This window comes from Eumetopias jubatus, unplaced genomic scaffold (assembly GCF_037043125.1).
Source record: "Eumetopias jubatus isolate StellerSeaLion01/CBP00866 unplaced genomic scaffold, mEumJub1_p1.0 scaffold_9, whole genome shotgun sequence".
In the NCBI taxonomy this organism is placed as follows: Eukaryota; Metazoa; Chordata; class Mammalia; order Carnivora; family Otariidae; genus Eumetopias; species Eumetopias jubatus.
The window spans coordinates 71913158-71937488 of NW_028274815.1; the positions used below are offsets into that span (position 1 = coordinate 71913158).

The window sequence follows — 24331 nt, forward strand, 5'->3', positions numbered from 1 at the left end:
TATATATATATAAAAAAAAGAATAGCCATCATAACCTCCCTAAAAGTCCCCCTAAATGACAAAACAGTAGCAGAAATGCCAAAAGTGCCAAAAATCAAAGGACATAGTATTAGGCCTTAAAGGTCAGACCTTCTCTCAACTTACAACTCAAAGAAACTGAATTTTACTTTTGGATAAAAAGACAAATGATATGAAGAAAAATCATTTAAAAACACTTTAAATCTCTTAACCTTTGCTCCTGAAATGCACAGCAATGAAATATCTTATATTAAATACATTACATATTAAATATTATATTGCAGAGAGACTCCCTCCCTCTCCTCCCCTACCTTACTGGACATCTTCAGTGTGTCAATCTCTTCTCTCTGTTTAGATAATGTCTCGTTCATGCTGCATAGGTGGTCACTCATCATACTTAACTGATCCTCATAACTCCTCTTGGTAGTTGTCAGCTCATCCTAAATGGCAAAGGAACAGAGGGAAAAAAAGAAAAATCAAAACCCCACTAGTCACACCACTCCAAAGCTTTTTTAATTTATAGAAGGAATTTCAGAAAAGCAACCTATCAAGATGGCCTATCTGATCAATTAACGTGAAGGACAAGCCACAGGCCTAATAACAGAACAAAATTAAAACATATGGGGGGGAAGGTTTTCTTTTCAGCCTGCAAAATATGTTCTGAATCTCTTTGCAAAAAGACTGTCCTTCTACATCAGGTATAAAACTGTCACAAAAAAGGGCTACATTATCTTTCCAAATCCCTTTGGGTTTTCCAGAGCCTTTGGTGAGGTGGGCAGGTCTGTCTCTGGCACATTCCCACCAGCCCAGTACCTGCTGGCTCAAGGCCCTCAGCCCTCAGGGCAGGACCCTCCCCAGGAGAAGCACCTTTGTCTGGCTTCCCATCTCTCTGCTCTCTCCAGCCCCTTATAATCTAATCCTGTGCTCCTAGCTAATCTGATAAACTAATCTGAAACTAGGAGGAAGCAGGTGTTACTGTGCTAATGTGTTTTTTCTCCACCTGTATCATGTTTATATTTAATAGAGGCTTTCTGGAAACAAGGCTTTGAAACAAAGCAGTGAGTAAGGAAGATTATTTTGCTGCCCTAGCTTTCAGTTTAGGCCAGTTTTATGAAACAGTGAAGAGAAGGAACAGAGTCATGTGAACAGAACAAGCGTCCAGCCCACCATGACAGGGATTAGCGAGGAGGGGGGTGGGGGGATATAAGTATCATTTAAGGAAATGCTGACTACAAAGCTCTTGAAGGTAGAATCAAGTCAGAGAAACAAGGCATATAGGACTTTTTGCCTCACATAAGTAAGATATTACTTTAAAATGAGTTAGAAATAAACTGGTTGGAAAAATGTATGTCTAGAGGGCAAACGCCTATTACTTAAAAATGAATTAGAAATAAAGTGGTTGGAAAAATGTATGTCTAGAGGGCGAACGCCACTACTTTGGAAAGGAAATGCTGACCCTGCTGCCCCAGAACTTCCAGAGAAAACCATATGAACCCCGTGCAGGGAGCACTTTTGAACCCACCTGAAGTCTGCTGATGCTCTGACCCGCTACTTTCATCTCTTCTGTCAGTGCCTCTTTAGACTTTTCAGCCAAGGCCAGTCTCTTCGAGAGCGCTCGGCACTGTGAAATCAGAAAACATCCCATGACCTCAGAGGGCATTTCCCCAAACCAAATTCACTTCAGGCCTGTACCATACGCTGGAGTACACATAAGATGTGGTCCCCCTCTCATCACTTTAATAAGGAAAAAAGTCTACCAACCCAAGCTCGTCAAGGTTTCTCCTAGCTCTAGCCTGATAACCAGTAGTTACAAACAACTTAAGAAGTTTTTCTGTTGTTTTGGTTTGTTTTTTTTTTAAGATCTAATTTTTAAGTAATCTCTACATCCAACGTGGGGCTTGAACTCACAACCGCAAGATCAAGAGTGGCACATACTACTGACTGAGCCTGCCAGGCATGCCCCTTAAGAAGTTTTTATATATTTACCCAGGATTCATTTATACTCACACTGGATGAGAACAGAAGTGGTTATTTCTAAAGTTATCAATAGCATCTGACCATGCAAGATGAATCCTAAGGCACTTTTCTTGTGTTTTAAGTCCTCTATTAGAGACCACAGTAACAATAAAAGCTTTACAGCCCCAGGCTACAGATTAGGCTCAATCTACGGGAGGACGAAGTGAGTGCAGGAATGCAAAGATCCCAGCTGCTTTCTTTGGGGTTCTACCAAAGCTAGGCTATCCAGAGACACAGCTGATCAAGAAGAGAAAGAAAAATTCTGTTTCTCACTATTCAAAGACAGTGTGCCATTAAAAGGCTTGCTACACTTTCTGATAAGGCCAGGCGACTGACAAGGAGGATCTGTCGAGACACATCTGAATCTGTGTCGACATCGGACACTCAGACTAACCATTCCAGTAAAGTCATATGGAGGGGGTCACCACTTCCTGTTTATAAACAAGGAAAAACTAGGACAATGTAGAAATTCTTGTAGCACATTGTGCTGAAGACATTTACCAAGACAAGCAAATCCCTTGGAAATAAAAGAGCCTCAGATATTCCCCAGCTACTCATTCCTTTCCTCACAAGAGAATTTCAGGAAAGTTCTGCCAGTCAAATCAACCACCATCTATTAACCAAACATCTACTATGTGCTCAGCACCACCCCTGAAACAGAGGGGGAGAGTTTTGCAAGGTATGGGTCTTCAGGGCGATGGCAATCAAGTCTGAGATGCTACCTAAGAAGGCAGTTAGGGACCCAGACAAGGACACACTTCTCAGGCTCAGAAGCTCAGCCCTGAGGTCACACTGGAGGATTTTCTACAGCGCAACCAGCTGTTACCAAACAGGGAGGTAATGGCGGCTGGTGAGCAACACGGAGCTAGACACATCATTTATTTCAGCAGGGAAGAAGCAGCAAAGCCCCTCTCCACTTTGAGCAACCGGCCTCCCATCAACCTATCCATCTCCACAGTACAGGAGAAAAATCATACAGTCCCAATAAAGGGTGCTGTCTCTTCTTTCTCAAGTTCTTTAACAACTTAAAGCATCATAATTCTCCGTCTGCCATCTGTAACTGACCTTTGAAAGTTTTAAATCAGATACCTTACAGGTATTCTTATATGTTGAGCGACAGCCATTCTATCTTATCATTTGTCTTGTACTCTGATTTCTGTACTTTCTTCCTTCATTTTCTCCCTTGTAATTAATAAACTGTGTATGATTTTATTGAGTATCTTGCATAGTGTTTTTCTAATTCTCCTAAGAAAATAAACTATTTGGTTAAGGAAGAAGAAAATGTAACAAAAAGTAAGATTATATAACAAAGGCTTAAAACATTTAACATTTTTCATTTCATCATTTATAGGGCCTCATTTCTACAACTTGTCACTTACAAATTAGAGTATTAAAAAAAAGAAGAAGAGCCAGGCATATTTTGCTTTTTAATTTCTTTGCATGAAAATTCCTTGACTTGTGAATGTCTGCCTGCCTGTAATTCTCTAAAACAAGTAATCACTAATAATAATGCTCCAAACATCTGTGATGTGACCATAGGAAAGGCGACCTAGAAGTCTCTCAACTATCTTTTGGTAACCTGGAAATGACAAATCAGTCCTATATTTATTGAAATGAAGATTTTTGATTGGATATAGGCCAATCAATATGAACTCCAACCAAATTCACATGGATGCACAGACACAGACATCTCTCTTCCAGTGAACAGCAGGGGACCTGGATGGTGACCTAATTCCTGCCCGGATTGGGAAAAGCCACCAAATCGAATTCCCTCTCCACTCACCTCAGCATAAAAGTGCACTGACTTACTGTCAGCCAGCTGTAGTTGAGAAGTCAGCTCCACTATCCTGGCCATGTAGTGATTTTTAATTAAGTCTTCACGAGATTCCACATCTGGAAGCTAAACAGAGCACACAGAACTAAGTAAATAAATGCCAGTGAAATGAAGCAGTTCTAGAAAAGATGACCATCACTCTAGAAGAAGGAAAAAAGACAACATTTTGTACATTTTCATGTGAAATCTGATGGGGAATCATAGCTTCCCTACCCCCCAAAGAAACTTCAGACAAACCAGGTAAATGTATATTCCAAATTTCTCTTATTCAGCATCTTGCCCATGTCAGAACAAGGTTGTGGCTTCAAAAGAACAGAGCAGAAGTCAAGTACTGGGAGGCCCACCACCTCTGGGGCCATGTCCCTCCATCCACTTTGATAAGCCACAAACCTGGCCTTCAAAATCCCATCCATCGGATACCTGCATCCTCCACTCAGTCAGAGAAGGCACGGGACAGGGAGCATTTACTGAAACCCCTAAAAGCCGAACATTCTTTTTTCCCCCCAAATTATCTTAAGACCGTTCTAAGGCTCTTAAACACACTAACCAATTATACAATTTCTATAATGAACAGTTTACAGCCCTTGTCTCAGACCAATGTTTCTTCTAGTTACTCTAGCAATGGTATGCTATGGAGTTTAATTTAAAAATATATATAGAAGTTAAAGATTACCTAAAGTAAAAGGCCAATAAGGAAATCAAAGAGTTTACCAACCTACTGGAACTGTGTTTACCAGCTTGTCACACTGAGTGGAAAGCTGAAGAACTTCAGTGTTCCTTGAGTGGTTATTTATAAAGTTACATTTTAAAATATTTCCAAACTCAAAAGCCCAATCTGACCTGGGTTTGCTCACTTGAGGGGTGGGAAGAACTCACAAGCACACTGTTGGTCAAGGCCCTGACAAGCCCTGTTCCCCAGCCTGCCCACTGGGAGGGCTGACGCCTCCAGCCTCATGCAGGATGCCAGCCAAGCTGCTGGCCAGGCTCCCACCACACCTTGTCAAACTGCCAAGCCAAGTCATTCAATGAGGCGATTGCAAAAACAGGCTATAATTTGTTGGTGACAGTTAAAGTAGAACCAGAAAGAAAAGCAACATGGATCCATGGATGGAGGAGAAAAACACTGGCTCCACATTTGCTAGAAATGTCAGAAAACAATTTGACAAGGCTGACTTCTGCAGGACTTTGTGAATAAACACACAGCCAAATATTTACAAACAAACGTGAAGCCAAGCACACTTTACCTCATTGTCAGATGTCCTGGTTAAAATCCCAATCTAGAACACAAGAGAAAAAAAAGCTTGTTTAGAACAGACTGTTTTCACTTCCAACACAATAGCTGCAACACTAATATTTTCTCTTCTCAGTTCACACTGTGTTTAAGTGCACTGAGTGCAGACCTAGAAAGACCACCTGTCTGGTCTTCTACCTATACCAGGAAGCTGTACCTACAGGGAGCTAACTGCGTTCCCTACTTCAGTCATGAGGCAGGAGTGGATAACGGTCACTATTTCCTATCAAAATGCTGTAGTTCTTTTCACTGAAACCCAAAACCTGCCTGGGAAGAGAGAGAGGAAGAACAGCTTTGACTCATCTTGTCATTTCTATGCCTATTTCCAAAGCAGTAGCCAAGGAGGGGTAAAGACAGTTTTATGGTGACCATAACAACTGAACATTCCAAACAGAAAACACAAATAACACTCTGTTGAAAGTTCAAAAGGAGAAAGAAGAAATGTATGTTTTGATACAATATTATGACATTAGTAAGTATTCACACTTCAGATTTAAATTAATGAAAAATAAAATGTACTGCCAAGTTTTGTTTAAAGCTTGCTTTTGTGGATTAAGATTTCAAAAACAGAGAGTCATGAATAATGATTTCAGGTTACTGTCCAAGATGGAAAGGCATGTGCTTGGGCATAGTAACTTAAGGAAACATAGAAACTCAGTTTCAGTGGATTCTGATACTCTCACAGATGACACCCAATAAACAGTTTTCACAGATTCTAAATCATCCCCTCAGGAGTAGTACTCTGAACAGTGAACTGTCTATCAGCTGAGTGTATGCTAATGGACGTCATGCCCACCTAGCAGTAAAAAGGATCGTTTATAAGACTTTTTTTTTAAAAGAACCATAATTTCCTACTCACTGAAGCAGAAGTAGCAATTAGTCTTTCTCTTTTAGTTAAAAACTGTCTATGGTAACACGCCAACCATTTAATTTTATGTATTTAAATACGACTACATTTGGCAAAAGAAACTCCTGAGTGAGCATCTATATTCTGCCTCCCCACCCTTACCCCCCGACTCCGAGGTTACGATTTGAGAATGTGTTACAGCACACAGACCCACAAAGGAAAGGTATTATATAAATGGAAGGAAAACTTAATGCACATAATTTCAACATTTTCTCATATGATGCTAATGGGAGTGTAAACTGATACAGCCTTTTTAGAAAACAATTTGGCATTAAAAGGTCAAGAAACTCTAAAACATACACGCCTTTTGACCTAGTAAACTCTAACCCTGAGATTTACATCCCAAAGACATCACCGAAGACGGAGAAAAAAACCTAATGCATAAAAGGAGATGGTATTTAAAATAGTAAAAATTACAACCAATGTCCACTTACAGGCAAACTAAGGTATATTTCATGTAGAATTACTATGCAATCAACAACTAAGTTCATACAGATTTCTGATAATATGATAAATGTTTGTGTATTCACATTACCCTAAAAGGTTTGAAAATTTTATATAGCACAATATCAACCATGTGTGAAATTCTGCAGGAAAATGTTAACGGTAGTTGCTTGGGTATTCAGGAGCATGTCAACTTTTTTCTTCTTTTACGCTTCTGTAGTTTTTAATTATCTACAGTGTACATGTACTCTCTTTATACATAAAACATATATTTAAAATTCTACGAGTGCTTTTTAATTCCAGCAAGAACCAGAAATTTGTATTATTCTGTGCTTTTCCTTTCCTGAGGTTACTGCCATCTTTTATTACGATAAATTGGCAGGTGGCTGAAAGCTCAAATTACACTATTAGGTATTTTAATGACAAATACTATGCATTCAACTATTGAAGTGCCATAGGGTTGGAAATAATGTTTCTATATGATGTTAACTTTTTCAGTCCCAAGGTGCTTGAACCAAACTCATCTTCTGGGGGCTTGTAAGATGAGCTTCTGTCAGTCGGTTAATTTTACAATGGGCACAGACTTGCTCTGGACACCCGAAAGGAAGGACACCCAGAGCTGCGTACTTAGTTCAGTGACGTTCACTAGGGGCAGGTGGGGACAGGAGGGTAAAAGAAAGGCTGGAAAGGAGAAACATCAAGGACGGCAGAAAACACCATCACTTTTTTATCTCAATGGTCTCCAGGCTGTTTTTGGCAGGAAGCCCCCATGTACAGGATGGAAGAAGAGTTACATGGTGAGACCCTTCTCCTGGCCTGAAATACTCTTCTCCTGCCTTGGACTCCTGTTCACTTTTGAAACCCGTTCATGTTACCTCTCCTGTGCCATCCTCCCTGTGCCCTCCAGAGGCCTCCTTCTGTGACCCCACAGCACTCCACAGATGTCTACCCACGCACCCTCTGTGACCCCACGGCACTCCGCAGATGTCTACCCATGCCTGTGCTCCCTTAGATTGAAAGCAACAAAGACCTACTGTGAAAAAGAAGAGGAGGCCAATCATGTCTTGGTTCTCTAATGCTGACCATCATAGACAACACCCAAAACTGGGGTTCACGGACACTGTGGCACCTCAGCTGTACCTGAAATCATGGGTAGAATTCTGAATTCAAGAAAGTCAAGGAGAAGGAAAGAGGAGTTGGAAGGCAAAAGCATGTGAGTATATAGGTGATAAGGGTTATGGATGAACAGATATCAAAAGAAACAGCTTGAATGAAGTCAAGGAAGCAAAAATGCAAAGAATCTTATCAGCGAAGAGCTCAGTTTGGCTTTGTACAAAGAAATGTAGAAGATAGGGCAAAAAAGGTAGTCTGGAAAAGGTATCCACAGACCGAGAATGCCAAACTAGTGAGTGGATTATATTCTATAGATAACAGAGAGCCACCAGAAGTCTAGAAACAAGAGAGTACATAATCAGTAATATACTCTAGGAAAATTACTTTGATAGCACCTTATGAGCTGGGTGGGAGGAAAGAGACCCTTAAGAGATGCGAACAGAAGAAATCAAGGCCATGTACACACACGCTAACTGGACAGACTACTGAAAGTAGTGACTTCCAAACTCACCAAACACAAATCACATCATCATCACTCATGGCCCAACAGTGCTCAGCACTAAAGGTTTCCCATGTCCCTGGAAATCCTTCTCACTTACATACCTAATAACCATGCTTGCCATTGAAGATGTTCAAATAAAGACAGTCCTGAACTTTCAGCAAGTGACATTAATGACTCAAATACACCAATGTTGCCAGCTCCCAGCACTTCAAGGAAGGCAAGCAGTATTTATGTCAGCTGATCTGTTTTCTGACACCAATCAGAGCACAAGGCCACAGTTAAGAGAGGAGCGGAGTATGGCCCCAGATACCTTGGATTCCATCCTAGTTCCATCACTTACCAAGGGTGTGGCTTCAGCTGAGTTATTTCACCTCTCTGTCCCCCAGTCTCATCTACAAAATAAAGATGACAGTACCTACAATATTATAGGATCTGTGAGAGGACTGCCTGAGTTCACGTGCCCAAGGTCCGCAGCACCAGGGCTGGAGCACGATCACTACATCACTGTTGTATGAGCACTCTTCCTGGTCTGGTCTGGTCCGACAGTTACTCCCTGGCCACGAGCAACTCCACTGTTGGTGCAAGTGAAAGCCGAGGGAAGGAACAGATACAGGGAAGCAGAAAGAGAGGGGGAGAAAGAAGAAATCCGACCAGAGGGAAAAAGGTCCGACCCTATCAATGAGACAGACTCTGAAGGGAAATCCAAAGATGAGTGGTGGTGGGGTTGCACTTTCCCAAACGGTACCTGAACAGATGTCAACATCCTGCTATGTGTGTTGAATGTGCCTCCACGCGGTCAGTCCGCTTCCCCTAGCCAGAGGCAACGTGCAGGACTCGTGTCTGGGACTCAGACCTGGGATCAGGGAGTTACTATAGGATCATCCTATGAGCATGGTGTCCACACAAGTAAAACCCTGAGAAGTTCAGTTTATGTTTTCTTGCTTTTCTAAAAATTTTAATTCTTTTTTTTCTCCCCATATTTTATTAAGAAGAGTTTCAAACACACAGAAAGTTGGGGGGAAAAAAGTTTAAGAAACATCTGTATATTGGGGCACCTGGGTGGCTCAGTCAGTTAAGCACCTGCCTTCGGCTCAGGTCATGATCCCAGGGTTCTGGGATCGAGGCCCGCATCAGGCTCCCTGCTCAGCGCGAAGCCTGCTTCTCCCTCTGCCTGCCGCTCCCCCTGCTTGTGCTCTCTCTCCCTGTCGAATAAAAAATTAAATCTTTAAAAAAAAGAACGAAAGAAATATAAGGTTGTAAGATAACCTAATGGGTTTCTATATTATATATATGTTGTGAAGCTTTATACTTCTAGGAATCATGTAATTAGTTTAAAATGGTATACGTGGCCATTTCTATGAAAAGGTAGACATTCAAGCCCTTGGTCAGAAACATAACCCATATTACAAATGTTTCTATGGGATGAACCATGGGAGACTATGGACTCTGAGAAACAAACTGAGGGTTCTAGAGGGGAGGGGGGTGGGGGGATGGGTTAGCCTGGTGATGGGTATTAAAGAGGGCACGTACTGAATGGAGCACTGGGTGTTATACGCAAACAATGAATCATGGAACACCACATCAAAAACTAATGATGTAATGTATGGTGATTAACATAACATAATAAAATAAAACTAAAAAAACAAAAACAACAACAACAAAAAAACAAATGTTTCTATGGAAAAACAAAATCAACTTAAATTTGACTTACTAGACCTTTTCCAGGAATACAGTCCTCACCATGGGGAAGTTTCATGCAAAATCAAAGGAAATATAATAGAATAGCTTTTTGAAGGAGGCATCCTGCTTACCACTTGCTTTTTCTGGTACGTGTGGATTATACCTGTTTTACACTGACTGACTTGTTATTTATTTATTTATTTATTTATTTAAGAGGCAGGGGTGGTAAGGGACAGAGGGAAAGGGAGAGAGAGAATCATAAGCAGGCTCCATGCCCAGCGCAGAGCCCAACGCAGGGCTTGATCTCACATCCCTGAGATCATGACCTGAGTCGAAATCAAGAGTCAGACGTTTAACTGATTAAGCCACCAGATGCCCCACACTGACATGTAATTTAGGTGGTTCAAACCAAACACTAGGTTAAGTCCTTACAAACTGGCGTTACAAAAGAAGACACTTACCAGACTGGTGCTGTGAGTAGGCTCCGGCACAGCCTTGGCTGAGGCTTCTTCCCGGCCCGCCGCATTCACCCTGGTGGCATTTTCCTGGGCCAGCCCGAGGCCCTGTCCACTGCTCGTACTCCTCAGCTTATCTGCAATTCGCTGGTTTTCTTTCTCCAGCTTGATTTTGGCTAATTGTGCTTCCAACATCCAATGTTCTTTTTCCTGCTCCAGTTTAGAGATCTTCTCCAAACTCTGCTGAACCTTGAAAAGCAATAGAGTTCTGCACCTTAGAGGATGATGCAGATAAAACTTAGTGGTTCAAGAAAGGCTTCACAGAACATCAACCCCAACTACCTCCCAGAAGTAAAAACAAAAAAGCCTGATTGTTAAACACGGAAAAGGAAATACTGAACAAGATACAAAAAGCACAAACAGAAACAGAGAGTGGAGAGTAAAATTAAGAATCTCTATTCATCAAAAGATATCATTAAGAGAGTGTAAAGGAAAGCCACAAAATGGAAGGCATCTGCAAAGCATATATCCAACAGAGGACTATTATCTAGAATATATAAAGAACTTCTATAAATTATAAGAAAAAGATGGACAACCCAGTAGAAAAATAGAAAGAAAAAAAAAAAAAGACTTGAACAGACACTGAACAAGATTAAAAGCATAAAAAAAGAAGGTATTCAATGTCACTATCAAGAAAAAGCAATTTAAAACCGCCCACATGATTACAACTAAAAAGATAGAAAATACAAAGGTGGGCATGTTTGTGGAGCAGTTGGAACTACCATCTAGTGCTGGGAGGACTGGAATTTGGGACAAACACTTTGAAAAACCGTTTGGCTGGATCTTTAAAGCTGATGACATCCTATCCTATGCCCCAGCAATTCTACTTCCAGGTGTATCCCCAACAGAACAGTGTGCATATTTACCAGAGACATGTGTAAGGATGCTCACAGTAGCACCAGGATAGCCAAACACCTGAAACTACCCAAATACTCCCAGGTCGTAAAAAAGAATACTGCCTATTCACACAACAGAATACTCAACAACAATGAAAATGGACAGATCACAATTACATATAACACAAATGAGTATTACAAATATGTTGGACAAAAGAAGCCAGACCTGAAAGAATATATGTTATATAACCTCATTTCATGAAAAGTCCATTTACTGTATTTTTACACTAATCTTAGAGTGCAGGATGATGGATCTCTTTGGAGGCAAGGAGAGTAATAACTGGAAAGGGGCACAAGGAAGGCTTCTGGCAATTTTTTTTTAAAGGTATACTTTGCATAAAGAAATGTTCTTTTAAAAAAATTTATCTAAGCTGCTAGTTACATCAGTATGTTCACTTGTGAAAATTCACTGGGCTGTATATATATACAGTTGACCCTTGAACAACCCAGGTTTGAACTACGTGGATCCACTTATACAAGGATTTGTTTCAATACATACACTACAGTACTATTAACGTATTTTCTCTTATGATTTTGTTAATAACATCTTTTCCCTAGCTTACTGTATTGTAAGAATGTGGTATATAATACATATAATATATAAAATATGTATTAATCAGCTATTTATGCCCTTAGTAGGGCTTCCAGTCAACAGTAGTTAAGTTTTTGGGCAGTCAAAAGTTCTACATGGATTACTGACTGCACGAGGGAGGGGAGGTGTCAATGCCCCTAACCCCCATGTTGTTCAAGGGTCAACTATACATTAAGTATTTGTATACTTTTTTTAAGGATGTTATACTCCATTCAATAAGAAGTTTAAAAAACTAATTCTCAGGACAAATAAAAGTTTGAGAATTACATGAAAATAAAAGCAAGCTTGCAGTGAGTTCCAAATGTTTTACCAACTATCATGGCTGAGCAATTACCATGCAGCAGACACCGTTCATGGTACTTTCCTGCCATTAACCCACTGAAGCCTCCCAGTCCTTCAATTCTCATTTCTCAAAGAGCCGAACTAAAGCTCCCAGAAGCTGAACCACCTGCTAAGCTAGCAAATGGCAAAGCAAGGATCTGGGACCCCATCTGTCTGGCTCACAACTCTGATTCTTTTCACTGTATCACACTGTCTCCCCTTGGCTCAATTAATCCTTCCACGACCCTGAAAGGCAGGTATTATCCTCACTGCAGAGAGGCAGGAAGTGACGCCCAGTACTTATCAGACTAGCCTGCAGCTGGTCAACAGCAGAGTGGGAAAAGCAACAGCTCTGAAGCCAGACAGCTCTCCCCACTTAACTAGCTACGTTGGATAAAAGCTGCTTACTTTCTTGGAGCCTTACTTTCCTTGATAAAATAAGAAGAAAATGGAAAGTCAATTTTTAAAGTGTTCTCCATTTTATTGTTTATCCCAGGAATTTTGTTTTTCAGGAATTACTCTCTGAATTAAGTTTTCAGTTCCAACATTCTAGCATATTCATGTCGAAAAGATAAGTGATATGTGCCAGCATGGACAAAATAGTCTTGGGTGAATTTATTTGCACTCTCTTTTAAGATAAATACTTCCAAAACTTAAAGCAAGTCTGCTGTTGAAGGGAATAAATCTCTGACAAAAGCTAAACCAGTGTCAGTGGGCACCAACTTCTGGAAAAGTTAGTCCCTCCCACCTCCACCTAGCCCCCAAGTTCAAATGACCAACTAAATGAACACTGGAAATTTTTCATTACTGATCATTTAAGAAATAAAAATAATGGAGTCTCTAGCTCCTCCCCCTTTTTTGCTTTATTATTCCCTACATTTAAATCTAGTGCCTAGAGAAAAAAAGAATCACTGTGTCCCAAGTGTGTTGATATTACATTAGTGGCAATTACACCACCAACTGAATCAAGATGACTTAAGAGTATTAACAAACGTTCTTCAGTGAATTATGCTTATGGTGCTTTTTTAGCATGTGTTAAACCACTAATTTTACATGTTTACTTATATAACCTTTTAAATTGTTCTGTGTTAAAAGCCTTTTCCAGGGGATTTAACATTTATGCTCTTTTAACAAGTAGCATGATTTGCCAGGCGCCATACCTGTTGGGCAAGGCCTTCTCGACTTTCCGTAGAGCTAAGAAGGACCCGGCGGTTTGCCAGTGCTTCTTCATAAGGCACAGACTCCACAAGGGGCTATGGAAAAAGCATCATAAGAATTCAAGAAAAAGATCATATTATTCCCTGATCCTATCTACACAATAAGAATGCTAAGTGGGGTTCAATAATAAATTCAGATATACGCCAACATACACTACTTCATTTACTAATGTGACAAGGAACTTTTTTAAAGAAAAATAATGACGAGGGACTTGTCATTCCAGTTATAATCTACACTAACTAAAACCATAGGGACTTGTACCGAATACCATATGATTTCACTTCTATGTGAAATCTAAACAACAAAACAAATAAAAAAAAAAACAAAACAGAAACAGACTCAGATACAGAGAACAATGAGATGGTTGCCGGGTGGAAGGGGGTGGGGGGATGGGCAAAATAGGGACAGGGGATTAAAAGGTACAAACTTCCAGTTATAAAATAAATAAGACACAGGGATACAAACACACACCGTAAGGAATATAAATAATAAGTAACAACTTTGTATGGTGACAAACAGTAGCTAGACCTATCTTGGTGATCACTTTATAATGTATAAAAATGTTAAATAACTATGCTGTACATCTGAAACTATATAACATACATCACTTACATCTCAATTAAAAAAAAAAAAAAAGCAGATTGTCAGGAGATGGGGCAGAGAGGCAGGAGTAAAGATTACTAAGGGGCCGGCACGTGGGTGGCTCAGTCGATTCAGCGTCTGCCTTCAGCTCAGGACATGATCCCGGAGTCCTGGGATTGGGTCTCACATCGGGTTCCCTGCTCTGAGGGGAGCCTGCTTCTCCCTCTGCCTCTGCCTGCCACTCTCTCTGCTTGTGCTCTCTCTCTCTCTCTCTCTCTCTGTGTCAAATAAATAAATAAATAAAATCTTAAAAAAAAAAATTACTAAGGGGCATTGTCTTGACCATGATTTCAAGAGTGCAGACATAACCCAAACCTATCAAATTTTATACTTCAAATATATGCAGTTTTTGTATGCCTATTAAATCCCCAATAAAACTTTGCAAAACAAATCAAAAAAACAGATAGATAAAGGAAGACGATAGAAAATCTAGAAACAGACAAATGCAGAGACAAAAAATGTATTATATGATAAATGGTGCATTTTTTTAAGTCAATGGAGAAAGAACAGACTATCAGATAAATGCTATAAGGACAACCAGTTAATAATTTAGAAAAATAACTACTTAGATTCCCTGTTTCACACCTACATCAGAATGAATCCAAGATGGATTAAAGACCTGAATTTAAAAATTGAGACCATGAAAATAATGGAAGAAAATGTAGGTGAACATTTCTGTAATCTTGAAAAGTACCCCTGGCTGAGAATCACCACCATAGAGACTGGTTTAGATATAAAAATTAAAACTTCTATTTTGAAAAAAATACTGGAGCAAACTGGGGGGAAAATACTTCCAACAAAGACACAGAATTAACATTTTTATTATAAAAAAACTAAAAAATAAAATAAAATTCTTAGTATAATAGGGAGCTCTTTCAACCCTAATTAGGAACATCTATCTAAAAATAGGTCAACAATGAACAGAGAATTGACAGAATGAATACAAACGATAACTTTATGAAAGGACGTTCCACTTCAATAAGCAAAGAACTGCAAATTAAAATAACAGTAAGAAACCTCTTGTCTCTGAGATGGATAAATATTAAATTCATGGGTTAAATTTATACTTCTACTGCTGGTAAACTATAAATAGGTAACCTTCTGAAGTGCAGTCTGGAAGAAATGTGCCAAAATTTGAAAGAGTCACACACTTTGAACCAGCAATTCCATTTTGGGAAATTAATCTTAAACATATAATTAAATTAATTAGACAAATATAGGGAGATAGGTAGCCTTATACAGTGCTAGAAGGGCAAAACAGTACAGCTATTCTTAAGGGCAATTTGCAATAAATATTAAAATCTAAAATGTGCACACCACACGATCTAGAACATTCTACTACTCAATATTCCATACCTGTGCCTGAGGCATTTACAAAGTTATCCACTGCAGTATTATCATAACAGTAAAAAACTGGAATGAACCTAAATACCCACCAATAGAGAACACCTAAATGAGCCACAGAACATTCATATTATAGAATTCTATGCTGTATTTAAAAAGAATATAGTAGCCACCATATGTAATGATACAGACCTCTAAAACATTTTTTTCATTTTTTTAAAGTATAACGTGACAATGTTACATTAGTTTCAAGCGTACAACATAGTGATTCAGCAATTCTATACATCTAAAACATTTTAGTTTTTTTAAGTTTATTTATTTTTTTTTAGTAATCTCTACACACAATGTAGGGCTCAAACTCATGACCCAGAGATCAAGAGTTGAATTCTCTTCCAACTGAGCCAGCCAAGCACCCCTAAAATATTCTAAATGAAAAAATCATGTGGCACAATGAAACATGCATTTAGGTTAAAAAAAGAAAGAAAATTCTATTTATTGTATATTGTCTATAAGTTTATATAGATGCATGTAAATGCTCCAAGATTTTGGAAGGTTACACATCAAACTAATTACTATAGTCAGCTCTGGAAAGAAAGTGAAATTAGGGACTGTACTTTACCTGTAATGTAATATAAGAATGTGTTTATTATATATTATGTGTAACTAAAAGTTTTTAAAAATAAGGGGAAAAGGTAAAAAATGCACAAAGTTACAGGTCCAAGTATATCTACTGTAGCTCTGCATATAATAGTGAAAAAGAGAAAACCACCTAAATATCCACGAGCAATGGACTGGTTAAATTATGACACATTTACAGAATGAAATACTGTAACAATTTATATCTACAGACATATTATTTGCTATATAAAAATCACAATTTTTATATCTTCGATTCACTATGAAGAAAAAAACAGATTCTAAAACAGTGTATGGGGGCACCCGGGTGGCTCAACTGGTTAAGGGTCTGCCTTCGGCTCAGGTCATGATCCCAGGGTCCTGGGATCGAGTCCCGTGCTCAGCGGGGAGCCTGCTTCTCCCTCTCCTTCCCCGCTCTGGCCCTGCCCCCTGCTTGTGCACTCTCTCTCTCCTCAAATAAATAAAATTTTTAAAATAAATAAATAAAACTGTACGTATTCAGATACACTTTGCTTTTTATAACATATACATGTGGTGTTTCCTTGTGCATGTGCAGCACGCATGTACTACAATTTTCCTGGATACAGATATACTCTAATAAAACTTAATGGTAGCTACCTCTGGGTGGTGGGATTTGGTACAATTATAATTTTCTTCATCATGTACTGCTTTATCTTCTGATTTCTTTTTTTATTTATTTATTTAAATTCAATTAGCCAACACACAGTACATCATTAGTTTCAGATGTAGTGTTCAATAATTTATCAGTTGCATAAAACACCTAGTGTTCATCACATCAGGTGCCTTCTGATTTCTTTTTGCAACGACCTTGTTTTCTTATATTCGGGAAAGAATTATAGATGTATTTCCATTTTTTTATGTTTCTACAAGTTTGAGATTTCTGAAGTTGGATACTTACTGGCTGCCTGGCTGCCTCATTCTAGACACTCCTACCAGGCACTTGGGGACATGAGTCCAACATGGCCTATGCACAGATCACATGTTAATTGAGGTTTGGGTCTCTGTCACCTTTTCCTTCCCAAAGACCTCCCCCAGTACCCACCAACCACCCGTGCCCCCAGTTGTGTAAAATCTAAACGATATGAACTGTGCAGACTCTCGCCATTCTCTGGAACGATTCCTGATTTGCCTCTGATGTAAATTCAACAGCAGCTCACAAACCTTTCTCAGAGCCTTCATGTAGGCAGCAGCTTTTTTCTTGTACTGCAGCATGCATTCAGCTGAAAGAGGACTAATGAAGTCACTCGCTGCTTTAGGACCGTAGCTCAGAGAAGCAATGAAGTAGTCCACGTTGTTGCTGAAGAAAGATGCAATCTAAATCAAGTGTGACAAGAAGACAGATTTTGTTTTCCAATAATATGTCTAACATATATATATACCTAATAGTTTTCGGACCAGAGCGAAAGGTGCTGGGAATGGAAATGAAATTTCAACACCTGCCCCAAAGCCCACATTTATTTATTTGAGGAGAATACCTAGAGCGATGATTTGTAATAAAAAGACAATACCAGTAGAAAGATTGAGACCAGACTTCTGACAGGTCTTAAGGTAAACAACTCCTATTATTCCTGAAAACCAAGACTAATTCTAGTTTATTCTGTAAACAATGTCCATGAGCTATTTACCTCATTAATTTCTGCCACTACTCTCAAAATATCTATGTTTGGATTTATACATTCTATTTGTATTTTAACTCTGAATGCTTCAAATTCCAACATGAGACACGACATGGCATCTTGGAATATGTTCACTCTATTTGAACTTAATTCTGTAAATCTCAATTTGTGAATTACACATATAATAAAGACTAGCAATTTAGTAGACCCTGTCATTAACAGATTAAACATGAGTTAAATCTGTGTAAGCAGCCATGAAGATCTACAACTGAGCCATGACTTTGAATCTACAGTGCCGTATGAAATGGTGATATAAATAAAAATGTCTGAGAAGGTTATTAGCCGGAAAAATTAAAAAGTGTTGGCTACATTAAAGAATACCCTATTTTGATAAATAAGAAGTGACTTATAGAACAAAATATCCTACACCTTGGCAGAAACTGCTCAAAAAGTAAGCAATGAATCACTAATGGTCTGAAAGGTTTTATTTTTCATCACTTTACTGTATCAAGAGAAATTCTATACTAGGTAATATTCAAGAAGATAAAGGATTCTAAAACTCTTGAGTCTTATATTCCTTGTAAACGACATGGAGGGTTTGCATTTGGGTCACTGCAGCATACAGTGAGGTTTATTTTCTCTCCTCTTTCTAATATTTCTACATTTTCTAAATGTTCTTCAATAGGCATATATTACATTTTCTCACTGGGCTTCTAAAAATTATAAACTATAAAATTTAGTTTGATCGAATCACATTAGCTAAGTATCAAGCTGCCACCAACTAACATTAGTTCAAATACTTACTTCAGTTAAAAACCATGTACAAAAAATTCAGAATGAAGATCGTAGACCTGTCCTTGAGACATTTTAAAGTTTCAGGTAAAGCAAATCTAAAATTAGCTGTGAAGGATCCAGGTATTTAATATTTCAGAGTTTTCATAAAAGTTGAAAAATGCAGAGACTCCTCTAAAATGCCAATGTTCTCTTTTTCCAGAATTTTTTGTAATTGAATCAAAGTTAGAATTATCTTCAGAAAGCTACAGCATGCCTGTAGATGCAAGTGTTCAAAAGGGGGCAATGGGGATGGTCTTCTTGCTGGAGAACCCTGTAGGCACAGATCTGTGAGCTGACAGAACCTAAAGATAACACCTTTTAATGATGGCCCCAAGCTCTAGCAAAGTGTCACTGAATATATAAAATGATCTGTGATCACTTCTGATTAACTTAATTACCTGAAAAAAATATGTTTCTATAAGAGGCAACTTGTCAGAAAAATAATGGTATATAAACACAGATGGAGAAATTTCCTTGAGAAATTAGGATGCATCAACTGAAATAAATGGGCTAAGATAGCTCTGCATGCAGTCCTTCCAGTTACACATATATGGGTAGTTCTCAGAGAAATCTGAATCAGTAAAGCTGTACTGAGAATGTGACAACTGCTAAAATCAGAATATCCAAGAGAGAATTTTTAGAGAAAGTGCATTTTGGTCAGTTTACAATAATAATTAAGTGCTTAATGAGCCAAATAATCATTATCTAATATTAATGGTTCAATGAAAAGACACATGTTGAAGTCACCTTAAAAGCACTTGTTAGGAAATAAAATCACAGAAGCAGCACTGTGACAAAAAACTAGGAGGGAAAAAAACCAAAATATTAACAAAGGTTTTACTGGTTCTTTTTTCTTTTTATAGAAGTTCCCAATTTCTATAAAGCAGACATTTGATATGCACAAAGATGTATACTCATCATCAAATATCTCCCTAAAAACTAAACTGTGAGCAAGTGACTCATTACAAATGCTAACAACAGTCACTCCCATATTGCTTTAAATATTGTATAGGGAGAAGGAAAAGGGAGATAACTTTATTTTATAAAAAAGTCGGATATTCCAAAAATCCTTTTAAAGGAGCTTACTTAAGAATTAAAGTTCATGTCACTATAAACCAAGAAAACTTACCTTTCCTGCTCCATTTGTTAATGCTGCTACGGATGACAGGATACAGTCATTAGTTGTAATGAGCTTCTGTGTTGCTGTGGGAAGTTCATGCTCTATTGTAGCTTTCTGATTGTAATGTTTAGAAATATCTATAAAAGCAATCAAATGAAAACTCTTACTATCCATATACAAGTTGCACACAACCAGCCCATTAACTTCTCATATCTACTCTTAGAGACTTACACAGTAAATTTGAACAACAACAACAAAAAGGTCCCAACTCTATCAGGATTGTCCTGAATATCAATTAGGTCACAAATCCATGTGGAAAGACTAGAGACAAGTGAGGGTCTGTGTCTCTATTACAACTACCAGCTTGTGGCTCCGATTATCCCTCATCTGAGTTTTTGCCCTTCTTCTAGGGCTGGGTAAATGACCCTGAGCAGTTATTTCCCAGTTAAAAATGCTGTTTTGATAGTCTGGGCAGGCACAGATGAGAATTTATCTCGTCCTTCTATAAGCTAACTGTGAGGCGGGAACAGAACGACTCACAGAGGTACAATGCCCCACAATCCTTACTGGCCTGCAGCCAGTTTGCTGGCACACACCCTGACACTGACACCGACAAGGGTCTGCACAGCCAAACCAGGATGGAATGCTCCCATGTCTGGCTTCCTGGGCCACCGCCCCCGGTCCCAGAGTAGTACAACAAAGCCTGTGGTTAGCAAAGCACAGGACAGAGACTTAGACATAAAAGCGTTAAAAGAAACTGTAGTAGGTGAAACTGGCCAAACAACTAAGCTTGGCATTTTCTGGGTCTCTGAGAAAGAATGATTTTGTCCCAAAAATAAGGGATAATGGGAGAATTCTTAAAGACAACACTGATTTACGAGGAAGGGTAATGATATTTTTAAATAATAAAGTGTTCACAATTCATTCTCCTCTGAATTTTTTAGAATACTTCAGGTACAACAGCATCAATTATCATCATCAACAAAGTTAAAACTAAATCACAAAATACAAAAATTAATTTTTAAAACAGGTGTGTATGCCGAGAATTGCATTTATTCAGAATCAAGGAATCTAGCTGATTTCTGACTGGATAATTAAAAAGAAATAAGACTAGTTAGAAAGAAATGGCATTTGAGATTTAACCTGATATCATGATATGTTAACACAAAAATCACTGTTTTATGAATAGAATTATTTTTACTAAAATTTTAAAACTGGGGAATTGTTTTATTTATATATTTAATAGACATAAATTTATAAACTATAATTTAAGATAGTTTTGGATTCACAGAGAAGTTACAGAGACTTTCTGTATACCCTTTAGCCAGCATTCCCTACCGTTAACACCTTACATTACTATGGTACACCTGTCACAGCAAAGGAGCCAACTAATTGGTACATTACTATTATGTTTATATTTTTAAAAATAAATGATTATCCTCTATATATTCCTACGATATCCAAGTGAATAAAAATTCAATTGGAACAGTGAACATTTTTTTTAAAGATTATTTATTTTAGAGACAGAGAGGGAGAGCAGGCAAGAGGGAGAGAGAATACTCAAGCAGACTCCCCACTGAGCACGGAGCTCAACGAGGGGCTTGATCCCAGGACCCTGAGATTATAAGCTGAGCCAAAATCAAGAGTCATCCGCTTAACTGACTGAACCACCAGGCATCGCACTGAACATTTTTTATATACAGAACTGCTAGCCCCTAACACAGACACTTTCTTTCTACACACCACAGAAAGTTATAGTCACTATTTTACTGGAAGTACACAAATCTTGGTTGGCAGGTAATCTTAGGTGACTGGTAGATGACTGAGATACTTAGGGAAGTCATACAGTACTTTGAACGCTGACATGGTTCCCACTGAAACAGTGCCACTGTAGTTTGACTACGAATTCTCCTGATCCAATTGTTCACTCTTTATTGAGTCCAAAGATTTCAATTATTTAGGGTGTTCCTTGACATTAAATTTTAAATCCAAGAAGAACAAAGAAACCATGTGACCTAGGCCAGAGATTTCTTTTTCTTTTTTTTTTTTAAGTTTTTATTTATTCATTTGATGGAGAGAGCACAAGAGGGGGAGTGGCAGGCAGAGGGAGAAGCAGGCTCCCCGCTGAGCAAGGAGCCTGATGCAGGGCTCCATCCCAGGACCCTGGAATTATGACCTGCGTCGAAGGCAGATGCTTAACCGACTGAGCCACGCAGGCACCCCGAGATTTCTTTTTATGTTTCCTACGGTCTACCTGCTTTAGACCTGAGATTTAAAATCAACAATTCTCACTTAGAATTCCCTTGTTAAAAGATTAATTCATTCCGATTTTAAATCCATGTAGGATTGACATGTTTATAAATCTCTAGCTCTCTTTTTACACTGACACCTGGCTGCCTGCCTCCTAACTCAGATCAAGCAATTATTCAGGGCAAAGTAGCAAGGGAAGAGGTTTGAGAGTTCTCTGAAACACAAAGCTTCTTCTGTTAATGCCAGCTGATGTTCACTGAGTCTCCCTGAGAGATACACAGCAGTCTTCCAAGCTAGGTAAGAAGACAAATTTGAACTGTAAACCTAGCAACAGGACCCCATAATCTTGCCAATCACCCTTCATGTTTCCCAATATTCTCTCTTTACATTATGTTTGCAAGGACAGAAACAAGTGGAGGCACTTAGCGGGCTGGGGGGAGGGGACGGACACTGATCCTCCCGTAAGTTCCATCAGCTCATGCCTCAAATAACAACAGTAACATTCTTTGATTTAGACGGCTTGGCGTCTTCTTAATCTTATGTAATGTATTAATAAAAGCATCTGTATGGGGGGCCTGGTTGGCTCAACTGGTGGAGTGTGCGACTCTTGATCTCAGGGTTGTAGGTTTGAGCCCTATGTCGGGTATGGAGATTACTTAAAAAAAAAAAATCTTAAAAAAAAAGCATCTGTATAAAATTATAAATTAAAACAGAAATATAAATAAAATCAAGATTCTCTTTAATGTAAAGGAAGGTTTAAGACCCTTCTCATTGGACAGCTACCCTCCACCACTCTAGCCCCTTCTTTAGAGAAATGCGAGAAAAACCACTAGCGAGAAGAAATCATTATGTCGGCATAGCAAAATTTAGAAAATAAAACCAAAAAAAAAAATGTGGCGACAGAGCTACCTGGGGTTTCAATGGCCCAGTTCTAGGTTAACTAAAGTTCTGGAAGAAAGGACCACAGCTAGATCTGAACTCCCCAAACCAAAATCTGCACGGAAAATAGGCACCAGGCCCTTGGGTTCTCCACATACCAGACTAGTTCTGCTGGTTTGGGGCTAACTGTTGTCACCTGCCACAAAGACTGTCTATTCAAGCTGTGATTCCTGCAGCCAGGGCTAGCTCCAGAAGTACAGTAATTTTTTAAATTCCTTATAATTGAAGAAAAGCCACAAAAAGGCCCATTCTCCACACTGAATGGTAAGGTGGTGCTAGGTGAGACTATTGGCACTAACTACGAATGATTCCCAGTCCTATAGGTTGCATGCCAATCTACAGAAGGGCCTGAATATACACATCTTGTACATGATTTCCAACACTCATAGTTTTTAAAATTATTTTCTGTGAAACTAGTAACTGGTCCCTAATTGTTACCTCCACACCACAAGGAATAATCTAGGCTATTATTAATCTGGGCTATTTCTGATAACTGCTTCTGCCCTTTCCTCCTTCCCCTACCCCAACTGCCTTCAAAAGGAAAAGGAAGGAAGAGAAAAACCTAGAAGCCATGCAGACCTATAGATTAAAAAGTCAACTCAGAATCACAGTTAGCTAAGAAGCATATGAAATGTCCTTCAGCTGACTATATTCTTAGTCCATAGCAATTAAACACTGACCAGAGTGTAAAACCAGACCTGCACTTTTCAAGGTTCCCCTGAACAAAACAGGACTTAAAATGGGCACTTTAAACATAAAAATGCACAGGATGGTGGAAAGTTAGTACACTCTTTCTTGGAACTTTAAACCCTGGTTTCCTCAATTCCTTCATGCTTGGGCTCTAACAAGTGCGAAGTATTTTGCTAAATGCCTCTGAATAGCATGTCTGACTTGATAAAAGGCACACACCTGCCTTAAATCAGTGCAGTGCATTTTTGGCTAAGTATTGTGCACAAGGGTTTCTCTTCAGCACTTTGTTTACCTTCAGAAATGAAGCAGATGGAAAAAGCAGACGGCAGTGAGCTGTGCACTTCAACAGAAGCCAAATGCTACTAAGCCTTTCTCTAGGGTCTATTAGCCTTGGCAGTATTTGTTTAAATCTCATTCGGGCAGATCTGAGAAAGTAAGACGAAGGTTTTCGGCTTCTTTATGTCCTTTTCAAGCCTCACCTTTCATGACATCATGAAATCCATGCAGAGCAGCACCAACGTTTGTTAAGACAGAACCGTAGTTTGTCCGAAGGAGTCCATCTGGCTCTGTACCTAGGAAACCAAAATCACCAGCCTAAGCATTTCCCCATAAGACTTCTTCACCTGAAAAACTGACAGCCCACCTTCTTCCTCCACTTTTGGGAAGAGAGAGAATAAATTCTGTCTGTGATATGCTGGAAATTATGGCTCCTGACATCTTTGCAGACACATGCAGATATAACAGTGATAAATATAGACATATGCAACTGATCTGCATGATCCACATCCACAAACAGTTTTAATGGTTAAGAATCAAAATTAAATTGTTAGGTAGGATTACATACTTTATGATTCTTTTTGAAATAAAAGTTCGTGAATTTTCACCTTGTTAC

The 24331-nt window shown here is 38.8% G+C and overlaps 1 protein-coding gene across 3 annotated transcripts in view; it reads right to left on the minus strand.

Moving 5' to 3' along the window:
• PPP1R21 (protein phosphatase 1 regulatory subunit 21) overlaps positions 1-24331 on the minus strand; it is a 59866-nt gene that overhangs the window by 3105 nt on the left and 32430 nt on the right. For 2 of the 3 annotated variants that reach the window (XM_028104023.1, XM_028104020.2), the window contains 9 exons: positions 23919-24011; positions 19570-19697; positions 17152-17304; positions 13290-13382; positions 10267-10509; positions 5113-5145; positions 3818-3934; positions 1541-1639; positions 330-458 (listed from right to left, as the gene is read on the minus strand). In XM_028104023.1, the coding sequence (XP_027959824.1) occupies positions 330-458; positions 1541-1639; positions 3818-3934; positions 5113-5145; positions 10267-10509; positions 13290-13382; positions 17152-17304; positions 19570-19697; positions 23919-24011 (1088 nt within the window). The remainder of the gene's footprint in view (positions 1-329; positions 459-1540; positions 1640-3817; positions 3935-5112; positions 5146-10266; positions 10510-13289; positions 13383-17151; positions 17305-19569; positions 19698-23918; positions 24012-24331) is intronic. The other variant, XM_028104022.1, reaches the window with a different exon arrangement.